We start from the raw sequence: 16,339 nt of genomic DNA on the forward strand, positions 1-16,339 counted from the left end.
ATAGGACAATTTAATCTTAATTATTCTGTCACTGGTGATCACCTGTTGGTAGAATGGCAAAAGTTTCCTCGTCCATGGTTACAAGTTTGAAGTCAGCCAGTTTATTCAGGTTTTGCAGACAAAGATCTGAAAATGTCAGCAGGAATAACCACAGGTTCAATACAGCATTGGATCCAATTATACAAGACAATATGAACATTTTAGTCAAAATGGACCCTTTAATTATGCAAAACAAACACAAAAGTTCTCTTCAGAATGCACATGTCTCTTCTCACATTTGTTTCATGGAACTAGATTCACAAACAGGGTACATCACACCATATACCCAAAGAATATGATAACATCTAAATTGTTAAAAAGATATTTGAATATTTAATATTCAGTATATTTGTTTGAAACTAATGCAGCCATGTTATCATACCTTCAAGTCGTTTTTCAACTTGTTTTCTGTCCAAACCAGTGGGATATCCTGGACGAAAGGGCAGTGCTTTGATTAACAATATCCTGAATGTACAAGTTTGGCAAGAAAATCATGTCTATAGGCATTGAGCTCATTTTATTGAGCAGTTCTGCTGATTGTGCATGTCATCATGAAACTATCTTTATTCATTTCAATGACAGAAGTATACACACTGATCATTCATTCATTAGCATTCATCTGCTGGTAAAAAGTATATGCAATGTTTGTTTGATTACATGCTATCTTATCCCAATATTTGGTGGATCAATGTTCATTATGTCGATCACTGTCTCATCCAAACTCAATTATTAAAGGGAGGCATCCTGAAGCAGGAATATTACTGAATGTACATATAACAACGGGTAGCCTTGTGGTCTACTTGTCACGCCGAAGACCCGGGTTCGATTTCCCACATGGGTACATTGTGTGAAGCCCATTTCTGGTGATATTGCTGGAATATTGCTAAAAGCGGCATAAAACCATACGCACTCACTCACAAATAACAACAAACATCTTTACCATAGTGTGTTGGGTTCTGCATGATGCGGACATACAGAAAGGTGTGTCTGATCCACTCCACAGCCAGGGCCATGTCAGTGATAGTGTGCAGGACGACTTCAGCGTTCAGGTGCTCGATCAGGTGCTTGTGAAGGCTACAGGAACAGGGGGAGGGTCAGGTTCATATGTACTGATTTAATTATATAATGATTTTGTATAATTGATAACTGCTCAAATGCGTTTAGACCATGACAGATCTAATTATTATAGAAGTCCTTGGATCAGTGTGGACTCATTTTTCATCTCCTTGCATAATGTGCAATCCAAGCATATTGCTGCCATGAAAAGTTACACCATGGCAGGACAGCTCCAAATCACCAACAGGAAACGGGAGAAAGGCAAGAATTTATGGACGTCAAATTCTTTATTTTGAGGAACACAACGTTTCAGAGTATCTTCTTACTCCTTCATCAGGTGAATGAAACAAGTAGGAAACAGATAACTTTATAGAAACATGTGAAACAACAACAGTGATAAGATCACAAGGGAAGCCAGTAGTTACTGGCCCAGATTGGTTACAATGGCAATGGACAAATAGAACACAATCTATACAACATCCTAATTTTCTCTAAATGATGTTTCATATTCTCAGTCTTTGTGCTTGAACATATCACAAAATATTAGTATCATATTCTTGTACTTTAGGTTTAACTACCTTGAAATGCAAGTAATATTGCTTTAATGCAGCTTTGAACACTATTCCAGTTTTACATCATGGTGTGTCATCTTAAAATGGGAAGAAAGCCTGAAGTAATAAAGGTCTAGAACCATATTGGTGAAACCCACAAGCATGGGTAAGGTGCTGGCAAACCTAGAAACATGACTTGGGTCAACACTAGGGCTGCAATGAATGCACTATGACATGAATACGATATCTTTGCAAACTTATACCAAAGAATACAAATATTTGTTCATGAAGGAATGAAAATATCAAACATGTCATGTAGTTGCTTAGGTTGAAACATTTGAGTCATAACTTTAAATCCAATCTAAAAACACACATGTTCAAGATAGCCTTTGGACTGTAGCTCTTTGCCTTACTTGCATTTTTATTTGTGAGCTTTGAGCATGCATAAGCATGGATATATACGCGTTACAAATATGCTATTATTATTATTATATTTATATTTCCTGCAAAGCAAAACAATTATGCTTTGCAAACAACATCACTTATAGCCTACTGATGATGCAATAAAGGGCCATGGCACAAAAGACACAAGTTATACTACAGCGTGGCTTGGATATGTTCCATTTTGCATATCTTATATAAATAAACAACAAGAAGACAAAGTCATCAATATCCCCCGCAAAGGCAAAATACTCTTCATGATTATGTGTACGAGTTATGATTATGTCAAATATTTAGGTGTGTATATAGAAAAGTGGAAGGAGAGTAAGACAAACTTGTTGCCATGGAAAGGCCAAAAATATTTTATTCAGAATTCCATAACTACCAAAAGGCACCAGTACACCACCAGACCAATCTATGTGCCAAGTTTGGTGAAGAAATATTGAACGGTTTTCGAGTTCTGCTCCGATAAGAGCAATACCACTAATTTCAGTTTTAGTCAAACTTGTTGCCATGGAGAGGCCAAAAATATTTTATTCAGAATTCCAAAACTACCAAAAGGCACCAGTACACCACCAGACCAATCTATGTGCCAAGTTTGGTGAAGAAATATTGAACGGTTTTCGAGTTCTGCTCCGATAAGAGCAATACCACTAATTTCAGTTTTAGTCAAACTTGTTGCCATGGAAAGGCCAAAAATATTTTATTCAGAATTCCAAAACTACCAAAAGGCACCAGTACACCACCAGACCAATCTATGTGCCAAGTTTGGTGAAGAAATAGTGAACAGTTTTAGAGTTCAGCTCCGGAAAAGAGCACTACCACAATTTCAGGCTAAGTCAAACTTGTTGCCATGGAAACGCCAAAATATTTTATTCAGAAATCCAAAACTACCAAAAGGCACCAGTACACCACCAGATCTATCTATGTGCCAAGTTTGGTGAAGACATATGGAACGGTTTTAGAGTTCTGCTCTGGAAAAGAAAAATGTGCACGGACGGACGGACGCATGCACGGACGGAGTCCATTTTAATACCCCCCGCAAAATGTGTTGCGGGGGATAACAAACTAGTTCCAACTGAAAAACACTCTTAAATATTTGATTCTAATGACCGTGAAAAATGAAGGATATGATTCGATTCACCGAATACTTGTTGGCCCTCAGGCTGGGCCACTTAGGCTCCCCAATATGATGGAAAATCATATAATAAAACATAAACATACAAGTTGATTATATATTTTAATTTCTATAACTTCATTGATTAGTATTACCAAGTCTCTTACCTGCTTTCAATCCTTTGTGTGCCATTCATCAGGTTTTCATACTTTGACTGAAAGGTAAACAAAATATATTCTGTCACATTACATGTGATATTGAAACTACTCAAATTTTGCGTATTTTCCATATTTTAGTTTTTCTATCAACATGCCTCAAAAATATCATTTTCACATTGTTGTTTTTCTCAGAAGCAATACCTTTGTATCAGACTTTGTCATGATGACAGCTGTAGCCGAGGTGTCGAACTGCAAGGATGTAAGGAGATAATAGTTCAGGCTATTATAAAGGTCTACAGATGACTGAATTAACAATTATTAATGTGTCAGACAGAAAATGATGCATGACAGTTTCAACACAGATCACAAAACAGATTCCATAATCTATGAAACAGATTTAAAGTGATAGCACCTATTCATGAAATAATACTGCAGTAGTGCCAGGATTTTGACTATGGAGTAACTAAAGTATCCACAAATACAAAATGTTCACAAAAGGTACAAAAAAATGTTTCACATATGGTATCATTCTAATGATATCAATGATCTAAGGGGTCAATGGAGTAAATACTGCAATATGTAAGACAGGTGCTTGCATGTATTACATAGGTGCTTGCATGTATTACATAGGGGATTGCATGTATTACATGGGTGATTGCATGTATAACACATGTACATTTGTTTAATCCTGATTCCACATGCACATGTTTAAAGCATGACGAAATATTTTCTGCCTCAAATGACACTAATTTCGCAAACTCAGCCTGTGGTCTCCATGCACGGCCTATCACCTGCACCTACTCTACCTGTGGTCTCCCCGCTCGGCCTATCATCTGCAGAACCTGCGAGTTTGAGTACTCGGTGGGGGACCCCATGCTGTAGAACACTGTAGACTTGATCACCACCAGGTGGGCTGGCAGGTTTACACCCATCGCCAATGTGCTGGTTGATACTACAAATAATGACCAAAATTAATTAGGATAACAATTCAAAACAAAACATGTATGTCAAGCCCTACTAACAACTACAATTGTTCTAAATATTATGACATTATGTACATGAAGAATCAAATAATGACAATAAATATGTTTTTCAATATGGATGCCATAGTGGCCATATTGAAAATGTGATTCAAAGCTCTAACACAAAACAGGGTATTATCATACCATGGTGGTACCATGTCAGTAGACCCGTGAAGATCCGGGGTAGAATAGGTCTTCAGCAACCCATGCTTGCTACAAAAGGCGACTATGCTTGTCATAAGAGGCGACTAACGGGATCGGGTGGTCAGGCTCGCTGACTTGGTTGACACATGTCATCGGTTCCCAATTGCGCAAATCGATGCTCATGCTGTTGATCACAGGATTGTCTGGTCCAGACTCGATTATTTACAGACCGCCGCCATATAGCTGTAATACTGCTGAGTGCGGCGTAAAACTAAACTCACTCACTCACCATGTCAGTAACATTTCAGCTGACAGACAACAAATGATGGACAAACATGACATAAGCTAAATTGACTTTCAGTCCAGTAAGCTAACAACTAACAAGAAGTATAAATCATCTGCTTCTCTACAATCTGTCAAATGTTAATCACATGATACTGTGGCTGAGAGAGGACAATAAGGGTCACCCATACCAAGAACAGGCAGCATGGCATTCCTGAACAGCTCTTCCACATGTCTCCTTTCAGCAGTACTCAGGCCGGCATGATGTACCCCAATGCCGACACGCACCATATCTATACAAACATATGTTCACCAGCTTGAGAAATTCATTTCCTTGAAGACAAGTACAGAGAACTTGCAGAAACCTTATCTCACTTGTCTTTGGAGTTTGCAGCTCGGAAGAGAGTTCAGTTGGATTTAGATCTGTGTTTGTCATTATTTTTCAACAAGGTCTGTAATAAATACTTGTCACAACCTTTAAAAGCTCTTTTCTTAATGGGTGCAGTCCCACATACCTGCAATTTTAGTTTCTCTGATGAGCTGGCATGTCTTGCTGACCGCCTCCCGGAACTGTGGCTTCACAAGAGACCGTCCATGAAGCTCCTTCCTCAGGATGTCAGCACTCTGTTCAACACTCTTGCGGGAGGAGCAGAACTACAGCAGACAGGGGCAACATGTATAACGAAAGTAATCTCGTCTGTCCAGAGCTGTGGGTAGCCTCATGGACAGAACATTGCTTGTGGCATGGATGTCACATGTTGATTTCCAACATTGGTGCAATGTATGAAGCCCACCTCAGGTGTCCACGTAATATTGGTTGAATATTGTTAGAAGTGCCATAAGATACAACTCACCCGCACTCTTACTTTAGAGTGAGTGAGTGAGTGAGTTTAGTTTTACGCCACACTCAGCAATATTCCAGCTGGACCAGACAATCCAGTGATCAACAGCATGAGCATTGATCTGCGCAATTGGGAACCAATGACATGTGTCAACCAAGTCAGCGAGCCTGACCACCCGATCCCGTTAGTCGCCTCTTACGACAAGCATGGATTACTGAAGATCAATATTCTAACCAGGACCATCCATGGGTCTCTTACTTTAGAGAATAGAAGGCCCGAATAAAAAATATTCTAGAGTTCACCACCCTCACACCCAGATGTGTGAGCTTAGCAGCGATGCAAACTAATAATTTGATGTCAAGAACTGTATTTTTGTAAAGAATAAAAAACACTGCAAATGAAATTGATGTCAGTCAAAATCAACACTAAAATGCCAATGAACTGGCACTGTTTGGAGCCAAGTATTTTATTAGCTTTTGCAAGAATCATAATGGTTGGCATGTCTGTATACATTCCCTGCCTTAGAATGGTAGTGTGAAGCTGCAGCATATACTTTGTTTTAATATGGCGTAATTTTCAATGACTATATCATATTTGGGGGATTACACTTTCTTAGTAAAGTTTGTACTTTACTAAGAAAGTGTAATCCCAAATATAACATATGTTGCATTTGACCACTTTCTAAAATGGCATTGTGTAATCATAGCTTTCGCCGTGGGAGCCGTGCCAATTTACACTTATCAGAGGGGTACACAAAGTCCACAGTCTAAACTACCAGTTGTCCGACTTCCATTTTGTGGAAGTTGCGGTGGCTGAGCGGGTTAGGCGGCTGACTTTGTGTGCTGGCGATTTGGTGCCTGACTCTGAGGGTGTGGGTTCGAATCCCGGATGGGACTCAATCCAAAAAGTACGAGAATTTGTACTTTACTAAGAAAGTGTAATCCCAAATATAACATCTGTTATATCATATTTGTTGTGAGTAACCATTCTATACATACTTCTCAATGATTGTTAAACTGATACACATATGTGTCAGAGATTACCACGAGGGAGGGCTTGTTGTTGGAATATGTCTCTATGATACTCTTCAGTCGGTAGGCTAGATTCATATCAAATCTGAAGTCAGAAGAGCCTGGCTTGAAAGGGTAGCCAACCACAATCTTCTGTAGCCTCACAGGCCGGTACTTTTCCCCTAATCTGAAATGCAAAATTGTTCTAAATTCATTGTTGCATAATTACAGATGATAATGTGGATTTATTTATTGTTGTAGGTTGAAATATATGTAAATATAAACTTATTTCTTAACACTATAGTCAGTACCTCTACAAAAACTTGAAAGAAAGCACTGCTTGTAGTTATGAAATTATGGAAGAGTTTATGTTTTAAAATTGCAATTCTACAGATCATTCCATTCATATAGACAGTTCATAAACCATGTAATAATAAGAGATATGTGTTGTTTTCATGTTGTAGACAATTTCATGGCTGCAAAAAGTAAGAAGGTAATATGTACAGCACTTAATATATGACAAATTATTGTTGAAATTATCAAACACCTTCAAGTATTCATTCAAAGATATTAAAATTGGTGTAACAAATGAAAGGCAAAATGATAACTCATGTCAATATACAAATATACAAATGTACTTGAAGCTTGTTGCTGGGTTTTCTGCATTCCCAAGCCATGTAGCAATCTGGAAAGACAAAGTAATGAGAACCAAAATTCTTCAGGTTGTCAAGACGTGTGTTCCATTTGGTGATGTTAATCTGTTTTCTTTTCTTTAGGATTAAATTGATAACACCAAGGAGGCAAGATAAGGACACTAAGAGCAGATACAGATATTTTGCAATGAGGGCATGAGTTTCAATAACGCAATTAGTTGTAGTTGTAGCAGTAGTGGTTGCACCAGTAGTGGTTTTAGTGGTCATGGCCGTCGTCGTAGTCGTAGTAGCAATAGCAATAATAATGCACATCATACTTCATGTCCCGCCTTCCAGTTAAATGCTGTTCAATGGTGCTTAACTCTTACAGTTTCAATACAAAGTATTGTTATCATAAAACCTGTAACACAAGACAACTGGGCCCCGTTCCTCAAAGCGATCGTAGCGCTACGACACTCGTAACTCCCATACTTTAACATAGACTTACGACTGTCGTAGCGCTACGATCGCTTTGAGGAACGGGGGCCCTGGTCCCAAAGGACATTTAGGAGTGATAAACAACAGAACCTACATCTTCAATGTTGGGGATGGTAGCCGAGACTCCAACAAATCTCATGACAGGCCGGTCAGTGGCTCTGTCAGTGAGCCTTAGGGTCTTCATCCTACTGACCACAGCCTCTACTGTTGACCCCCTTGTGCTGTCATTCAAGATGTGGATCTGTAAACAGTAAATCAATAATTATATCAGTAATACACAACAGGGCTGGAAATGGTGACTCAGGTTGTCAGGTGGGTACCAGTCAGTGCGACCTGGGTTTGTTTGTTGTTTAATACCACACTCAGCAATATTCCAGGTATATGACGGTAGTCTGTAAATAATCAAGTCTAGACCAGACAATCCCAAACAGCATGAGCATCATTCTACCCAATTGGTAAACAATGACATATGTCAACCAAGTCAGCAAGTCTGACCACCCGATCCTATTAGTCATCTCTTACGACAAGTATGGCTTGCTGAAGACTAATTCTAACTCAGATCTTCACAGGTAGTATGACCTGGCTACCCACGGGACTACCCATGTGATAACAATAACAATAGAACTCCAAGGTTACAGTCAAATCCGCTACCGTACAGATTTCTTTCTGACATTACATGCATTCCTCTGACTCTTACATGCTTATCAAGATAAAGCTTCTGTCAACTTCTGTATATGCATGATCAGACTGTATTACATGTGCATATGAATAGTCTTTGAATAGTAGTAAGGGTCAGGCAGTAGGTGATGAGTACCTGCTTTGTAAATATGGACTCATCCCAGCCCTAAAACATAACAATATTCAATATAAGCACTCAGGATAGGTTACAAAGTTTTAAAACAAAGAACATAATATTTCTCTTATCTGAACATTTATTACATACCTCATCGATAAGAAACAGGGATATTGTCTGGAACAATGACCTGTTATCTTTCCACTTCCTAGACATACTGTCCCATTTTTCCTGCACAGAGAGAATACTGAAAAGATGTCTGCCAGGCGAGTGAGTGAGTGAGTGAGTGAGTGAGTGAGTGAGGGAGGGAGGGAGAGTTTTACAGTGTTTAAGTGTTATGGTGTCAGTCAAAATGAAGGGATGTGTTATATCATACTGTTGGAATACCTGCATGAGTACTGTGCTAAACAACCGAGAACACAATCAGGGAAAATAAAGATTTCAAATGATCAGTTCTTTTGGCAGCATTTGATTTGATATATCAAATTCAGAGGTATTACAGTTACTTAAATAACAAATATCACTTCAAGAAACATCTACCTAATTTAAACCGAGGGAATAAATTTTGAGACATGCTCTAAAATGTGTTTTACTGATGAAAATACCAAAAACTTAGAAAAATAAGGGCTAGTGGGACGCGTTATTTGATACAAACATTAACTGCCTGTGTTACGCCATCAGCATGCACGGTAATGACAGGTGAAATTGACACCTGAGCACACGCTTCTACTGGTCACAAAGATGAGAATGAGAAAAGGAGGGTCATCTCGATAGATGTTTTCTTCAAAATGTTGAATATGTGTACGTATAGTATAATGCATTGGTTATGTAAGGGATCATTTGTGTATGTGTGTTTGTTTTGAAATAAACATACATAAACATACGAATTACTGTACATTGGAAAGAATCCTATCACTTTTGTTATCTTATCGATTGATTGAAGAAATGTGCAACGTTTTGATAAATGTTTTGCATGTCAACAGTATATTTCATTGAAAAAATATGGATGTAATTCGGTCAGTTTAATATAGTTGTGAACATTGGCCAAAGATTTAACGAAGTCACTGGTGTAGCTTCTTTAGAATATATATATTATTATTCTCATAAAGTTTGTAGACCGCCCGTCTAAGCACTTCCTTGTCAAAGTTGTCAAGGATGGTTTTACGTCCTGGTTTTGCTTTTGAGACAGTCCCTGTCTTGTCTGATTTGTTTACAATATTGTAAACTTGTTGGTAAGACATACCAAAAGCTCTACAAGTTCTTTAATAAACCCTTTCTAAACTAATGAAAGGTTTACCTCTGTCTTTTTCAAGCAGAAAAAAACTCATAAACCTTTGCAACAATCGACTGCAAATCGTTGGCCATAGTGGACGCTGTGATAAGATGTGCATGCATGACACAAACATTCAACATTTATTTGTTTAGGAAAAACGTTAATTCATATTTTTACACCATCTGTATTATTAGCATGAATGTAAAGACTATTTCAGATTTCTGTTATTGAACTCTGAAAAAATCTTAGTTGCTGTTTTGGTACCAAATTCTCTCCTGTAAACTGCCCTTTAAATGCATGTGAATGTTAAATCGATTGAAATAAAAATTAGGTACACTTTAGGCGAGTTGATATATTGACAACATAGTACATTTATCACCTTTATAAAGATATTAAGGTTAAAAGGCATTTTTCTAGCATTTCCAACAGTACTTTAGTTGACAACTTTATTTGTTGTTTAATGCTGCATTCAGCAATATTCCAGTTATATGATGGTGGACTGTCAATAACTGCATCTGTACCAGACATTCAGCTGGTTGACAATGATTAGATGGCCAAGTCACTGTGTCTAACACTCAGGATCAGTCACCTTTTGAGATCAGCATACACTGTTTGGGACCATTTGTACACCGAAATCCACATGGAGACTTAATGATGAGCTCAGGACATGATATTTATTATTTGAAAGGTTTCATGTGACAATATCCAATTCATTCTGAAACACCTAAGCAAAAGCATTCAACAATTATTTCACTTATATCACCCTATTTCTAACACATTGCAGATGTTCTGCAGGGGGCACAAAAGGCTTCATACAGGAAACAAACTGTTCAAGTTACCATAAACAATTTTCCAATTTTGCTTGATTTCCCCAAACTTATTGAGCAATCTGGTGATGGCAAGTTCAAATATCACTGTCTTCCCAGCTCCTGTCGGTGCAGACACCACCAGTGGCTTGTCCGTGTAGAGCACCTGTCAGAATGGGAATCAGAGTATCACTTAAAGTAGACTACAAACATGTACATGTGTCAACTGCTGTTTAATGAACTTCATCATGTACAAAGGACATTATCATTATATTAAAAAATGTACTATTTGCAGGACAAGGAAATTAATAGATATTATCATTAATATAAATAATGTGTATGTGTGTATACATGTCATACTGATTTTGTAAACAATCATAAGTGAGGGAAGTACATGACTTCTGAGCTTTGTTTCAAGCCCAAGATCACTTTGAACCATTAGGCTGCACAAGATGAACAACTAATTTCCTCAATCGTTAACATGATCTGCAGTCTTAATTTGAACCATGAGAATGCACAAGACAAAAAAATTGTTTCTCCAAGCATCAACAATAAACGTTATATGTATTTCCAACACATTATCCAAGGAATCAGGAAATTCCAAAGCTAATTTGTATTTAGGGGTCTCAGTGTCAAGTATTGTCAAGTAGCCTGACCATTAGTCCTTCAAATAATGTTAGATGTGGACTTCCAGTGTTTTCTTCCTTTTGTTTTCAAATTTGGTTTTAAATCTCATGCAGAGACAAACACAATATGTATTTTCAGGTAGTCTGCTTTTACAGTCAGCGGCGAGTGTATGACACTGTCACAGGTGATGACACCTCTCTCACACCTGCAATAATGTTTTCATTCATAGTCTCTATCGTCACAACGTCCACTAAGTGTGTTCACCAATACATGGACCTTCACCATGTATTACTAATTTTGAACTTTTCATAATCAGTTTGTTACTTACATCGTCTAGAACCATTGACTGCACCATGTTGAAGTATGGAAAATCAAACACCTCCCTAAAACTGGCAGGTAAAACATGTTCAGGAAATATGCGATTTTCATTTAGTTGTTTATTACCTGTATTCAAAACTGTGTTATGAGTTAAGCATAGTGAAACCCAGAAATAAGAATGGCACCATTCCTGGTGAATTGTCACACCTGCCCTTTAATTTTACACGGTCATTTCATTTTTCAAAACCATGAGGAGAAATTTCCTCGCGATTTTCTCCTATGGTATTTGAATCTAAGGACTATCTCAATCTATAAACAATTGGGTTATGACAAGTACAAGGAATATCCCAAACTATTTTTTCAAAGGAGAAAGAGCTTTGGTGAGGTTAAGAAACATGACAATGAAATCGCATACCAATGCTTTACAGACCTTTGTGAGGTCATTGGTTACCATGATGTAATTAATCTCTCTGTCACTGAAGCTGGTTGGCTATATTTTTTACACTCAAGACACTACTTATGACCAAACACATAAGGAGTATGGTATTAGATGATAAATAGAATCTCAAACTTTTGATATCAATTTTTGTCTTTTGATATCAATTATATCAACACATGTTGACAAGAATTACACATGCCTCAACAAGCCTTGGTATGTTAAAATTTTATTGACTTGTGTTGATATATTTGATATAGAAAATGAGTGTGATATTCTCTATTCATCAGTAATTCTCAATGTAATTTTCCAAGGATATGAATTTCTTCAACTGAACGCAGTCTTGTTTGCCCATTGTCTGCATCTGGAAAAATATATCATAATTTCAATCAATTCGTAAATGACAATGGGATAACATAGAACATGTTTCAATGTTATTATACATATTTTCATTATACCAAGATATTATCATTTTTAATGTATCTCTATTCTGGATTACAATCAATCAGTAACGGAATCAGTCTGAGTCCTGCACATTCTGTATCATACTTCCATGCCTTGAGGCGGCCACAGGTAACCGATACTACAATTCGCTGGTCAGTGTTGCTACGGTTCAGCACATAGAAACCAAGGATAGTAGGGTGAAATCCCAGATTGCCCAGATAATGTCTCCAGGTTTATCGGAACCATACACCTGGACTGTGCCCCCAGACAGTTGTCATAATTATTTCTCACATATAAATAAAGTAGATAGTAGTGTATACATACTTGGAACAATAAGACAGGCAGGAGTGTTGAGCGAATCAACTGGACTAGGCTCACAGAACCCACTATCTGAAGCATCAAACTTTCTCCTTGATGAGATGTATGGTGTGGAAAACTTGGACCCTTTGTCCTTTTGTGGACATGTTCGTGAAATGTCTGAGACCATCTTTCTATTTCCTGTTTCTGATGGATGACTGAAAGATGAAATCTTTGACTTTTCTGGCTGAAAATCTGAATTATGTGCTTGTGAAAACTGGAAACATCTTCTTTTTGGTGGAGTCAACCCACCCAGCATTTCATCATCTTCTGGATCAACTTCTGGGTTAAATGATGGGTTGACATAAGACTTGACATAAGTTTTATTGTCCATAAATTCCCACCTCCTGTGTATCACTAATGACTGAGATCGCTTGTCTACACCTGAGAGTCCTTGACCAGGTATGATGCTGAGTGATGGTTTCTGTTGGATGTCATAGTCCATGAGGTTATCATCCTCAGATTCTCTTTGGTATACAGGGTTAAAGGCTTGCTTCTGGGGAGGCTTAAAGGTGGGATGCCTTGGAAGTTGATTTCTGAATCAAAATTTAAGAAAAGACATCACCTGTAGTATAATTGACAAAACCAAATATGTAAGGAAAGGAATATTAATAACATTTCTTAGATCTTGTCAGAGACTTGATATCAAGACAATCTTGGCTTGTAAACGTAACTGTTTATAGGCCTTATGAAAATGTTTACAGTTTGATAGACAATTTTATTGACAATACACAAAAAATACTGTAAATTACAAACATACCACTGACAAAAAATAAGGAACTTATTATAAGAATGTAGCTCTTGTTGAGGTGTACATTGTACCCTTACAAAAATTAGGGTAGGCTATGCAAAACCAGAGGTGGCATGTATAAAATGATGACCTTACGGAATAATCCATAAATCAAGGTCTTGCCTCCACAGATGGCAAGATTATTGTTATATGACATTGCGGAGAACGTTACGTGAGGGTATGACACTGATATGTATGGGACAGGTAGTGTCATGGTGTGGGGCATTAATTCATGTAAGAGGCAAACCGATTTGATTACTGTGAATGGATGTGGATTTGACTGGCCAGTGATATGGTATTGAAATTTTGCATCCTGTCATTACATTTGCTAAGAATCTTTAAATGCAAGATGACAGTACCAGACCATATCGTGCCCAGGTTATTGCTGATTATCTCTGATCTGGAAACATATAAACCAGCGGCCCACTAAGTCCCCTGACATGTCCGAAGCTTAAGGGGACATGTCCGAAGCTTCAGCATGTTTCAGATGATCTCAGGCAAAGACTGCTCACCAGAGACCCAGCACCCACCAAGATAACCCAGTTTGGGGTAACTTTTCAAGTCAGCAAGGGCAACCATAGTCAAATTTATAAGCAGTATGCCATGAAACTGTCATGCATGTTTCGCCAAACATTTTCAACCAGCCATATATTGATCTTCATACATTTTCACAGACCTTTGTCATCATCACACCTTCTTAATCAGTTGCTTCATTTTCTGCTGGGAGTACATAAAATATAATCATACTGCTCTGAAAGTGTGATCTTACTTGAAACTTGTTTGAGACTGACATTTCATCTGTAGAAAAGCATTTTCTGAAAATTAAATGAGAAATGTATAGCAGTTGTGTTTCGATACATTTAAATAATTGAAGTTTGGTAAGAAGGTCCAAACAACCAAGAAATCAAAGGCAATTTTTCATCATACATATAACACAAACAATTCTACCATTCTTAAAGAGAGTTTGAACTCTGCAAACTTTTAAAAAGTATGAAGACACAATGCCATTTAGAAAGTGGTCAAATGTAATAGTGGGTAACAGTGTTAGATTGCTGACTTTGTATGCTGGTGAGTAGGTGCCTCACTCTGACTGTGGGTTTGAATCCCAGGTTCATACAAGCATCTGTACTTTACTGACAAAGTATAATCCTAAATATAACATGTGTTAGCTTAAAAAGTAGATTATACCATACAATGTGTCATACAATATATAATATGACAATATAGGACAGTTTTATTTCCTGAGAAAATAGTAAGGAGTGAGACCAGTACAGTTTAGTTGCAGATAAACACAAAAAATAATGCCAGCTGAATATCATTTCAGTCAGGTGAGCAAAAAACATCTGATCAGGCAGTCCTGACAACATTCTTGAGTTGCCTAAAGATGTTTTATTAACCAAGTACCTTTTCCTTGAGATTTGAAAATAAGAGGTGATATTGGTTTCTTCTGGGACTGAGAGATGTAGAACACTTCTGATGTAGGTAATTCTGAGAAGAAAGAGCTGGACAAGATTTCATCATCAATGTCTGTTGGAGGTTCCGGTATCCCAGACCATTTCCTTTTCTGAGTAGACAACCTTTTAACAAACATGTTTATTCAGTGACATTATATTCATTCTTCATTCAGAATTATTTAGCAATGAAATTGGCAATTATATGTCTTTGTAATTGAGTTTAACAGAAGAGTGTTTTTAAGCAGAACTATTTACATGTATAAAGGATTATATCTAAAACTGATCACTTCTCAGCAGTTCATAAATACCACAAATGGCACCTATCTCCTCACTGACAAATAAGAAGCCTTTTTCTTTAGAAATACAGACTTCAACTGGTACTTTGAAATAGTTGAATTTAAGTGTGGCTACATTTGCAAATTTCATTCAGTGCTTATTAATGAAATAACTAAATACTACCCATCCGATTGTGAGATGTTAGATGAAAGGAAGATGCTGTCCATCATTAACCTGTGTCTTCCAAGCTCAAGCTTACTTCATCCAGTATATGAGGTCGCAAAACAAAAACAAAACACAAGGTATCAGTCACATGTCACGATACATATGAAAACAGTTAATATTTATTGTGGAGCCAAAAATATATACTTTGGAGTAATGGGCATGCCAGTATGACAGTTTGAAAAAAAGAGGAAAATTGTAAAGATGAGTTTGCTATGAATTTCAGACTCTCCTGCCAGGAATATGTTTAGGAGAATTGTCAAGCAACATTTTTAAGACTGTTGGCATGTGGCTGAGAATTCATTGTGTGGAAATTCTAAAGGAGAGCTGACTTTGAAATAGTTGGACAGATTCAGTTTAGTTTTCGCCCAGATTCTATCTGAAATTAGGTGTTGTTGAATCTTGTTGAAGCATAAAATGTCATTTAATGTGGACTGTATCTTGAAAAAGCTTCAGGGACCAGACGTTCTTTTTTTTTTTTTCCACAGACATTAGCATAGTAGTCCTACAAGCAAAAGGAATAGGTGAGGACAAGATCTAGTGAGTGAGTGAATTTACACCGCACTCGGCAAATATTCCCGCTATACGGCGGCGGTCTGTAAATTATCGAGTCTGGACCATACAGTCCTGTGATCAACAGCCTACAGGATGAGCATCGATCTATACAATTGGGATACGATGACATGCACCAACCAAGTCAGCGCGCCTGTCCACTCGATCCCGTTAGTCGCCTCTTACGACAAGCACGGGT

The 16,339-nt window shown here is 37.6% G+C and overlaps 1 protein-coding gene across 1 annotated transcript in view; it reads right to left on the minus strand.

Annotated features, from left to right (window-relative positions):
- The window catches only part of LOC124286576 (probable ATP-dependent DNA helicase HFM1), a 33,490-nt gene extending 17,570 nt beyond the window's left edge, over positions 1-15,920 (minus strand). Inside the window, 19 exon segments of the mRNA XM_046722944.1 lie at positions 43-126; positions 422-469; positions 980-1,113; positions 3,372-3,418; positions 3,564-3,611; positions 4,169-4,314; positions 5,002-5,103; positions 5,326-5,464; positions 6,696-6,849; positions 7,301-7,347; positions 7,887-8,033; positions 8,736-8,816; positions 10,675-10,830; positions 11,620-11,687; positions 12,365-12,409; positions 12,814-13,382; positions 14,406-14,451; positions 15,041-15,213; positions 15,550-15,920. Coding sequence (XP_046578900.1) covers positions 43-126; positions 422-469; positions 980-1,113; positions 3,372-3,418; positions 3,564-3,611; positions 4,169-4,314; positions 5,002-5,103; positions 5,326-5,464; positions 6,696-6,849; positions 7,301-7,347; positions 7,887-8,033; positions 8,736-8,816; positions 10,675-10,830; positions 11,620-11,687; positions 12,365-12,409; positions 12,814-13,382; positions 14,406-14,451; positions 15,041-15,213; positions 15,550-15,596 — 2,281 coding nt within the window. The 5' untranslated portion in view covers positions 15,597-15,920.
- Between the last annotated feature and the right edge of the window lie 419 nt (positions 15,921-16,339).

Source organism: Haliotis rubra, unplaced genomic scaffold (assembly GCF_003918875.1).
Source record: "Haliotis rubra isolate DU_JTF1 unplaced genomic scaffold, ASM391887v1 Scf387, whole genome shotgun sequence".
Taxonomy (NCBI): domain Eukaryota; kingdom Metazoa; phylum Mollusca; class Gastropoda; order Lepetellida; family Haliotidae; genus Haliotis; species Haliotis rubra.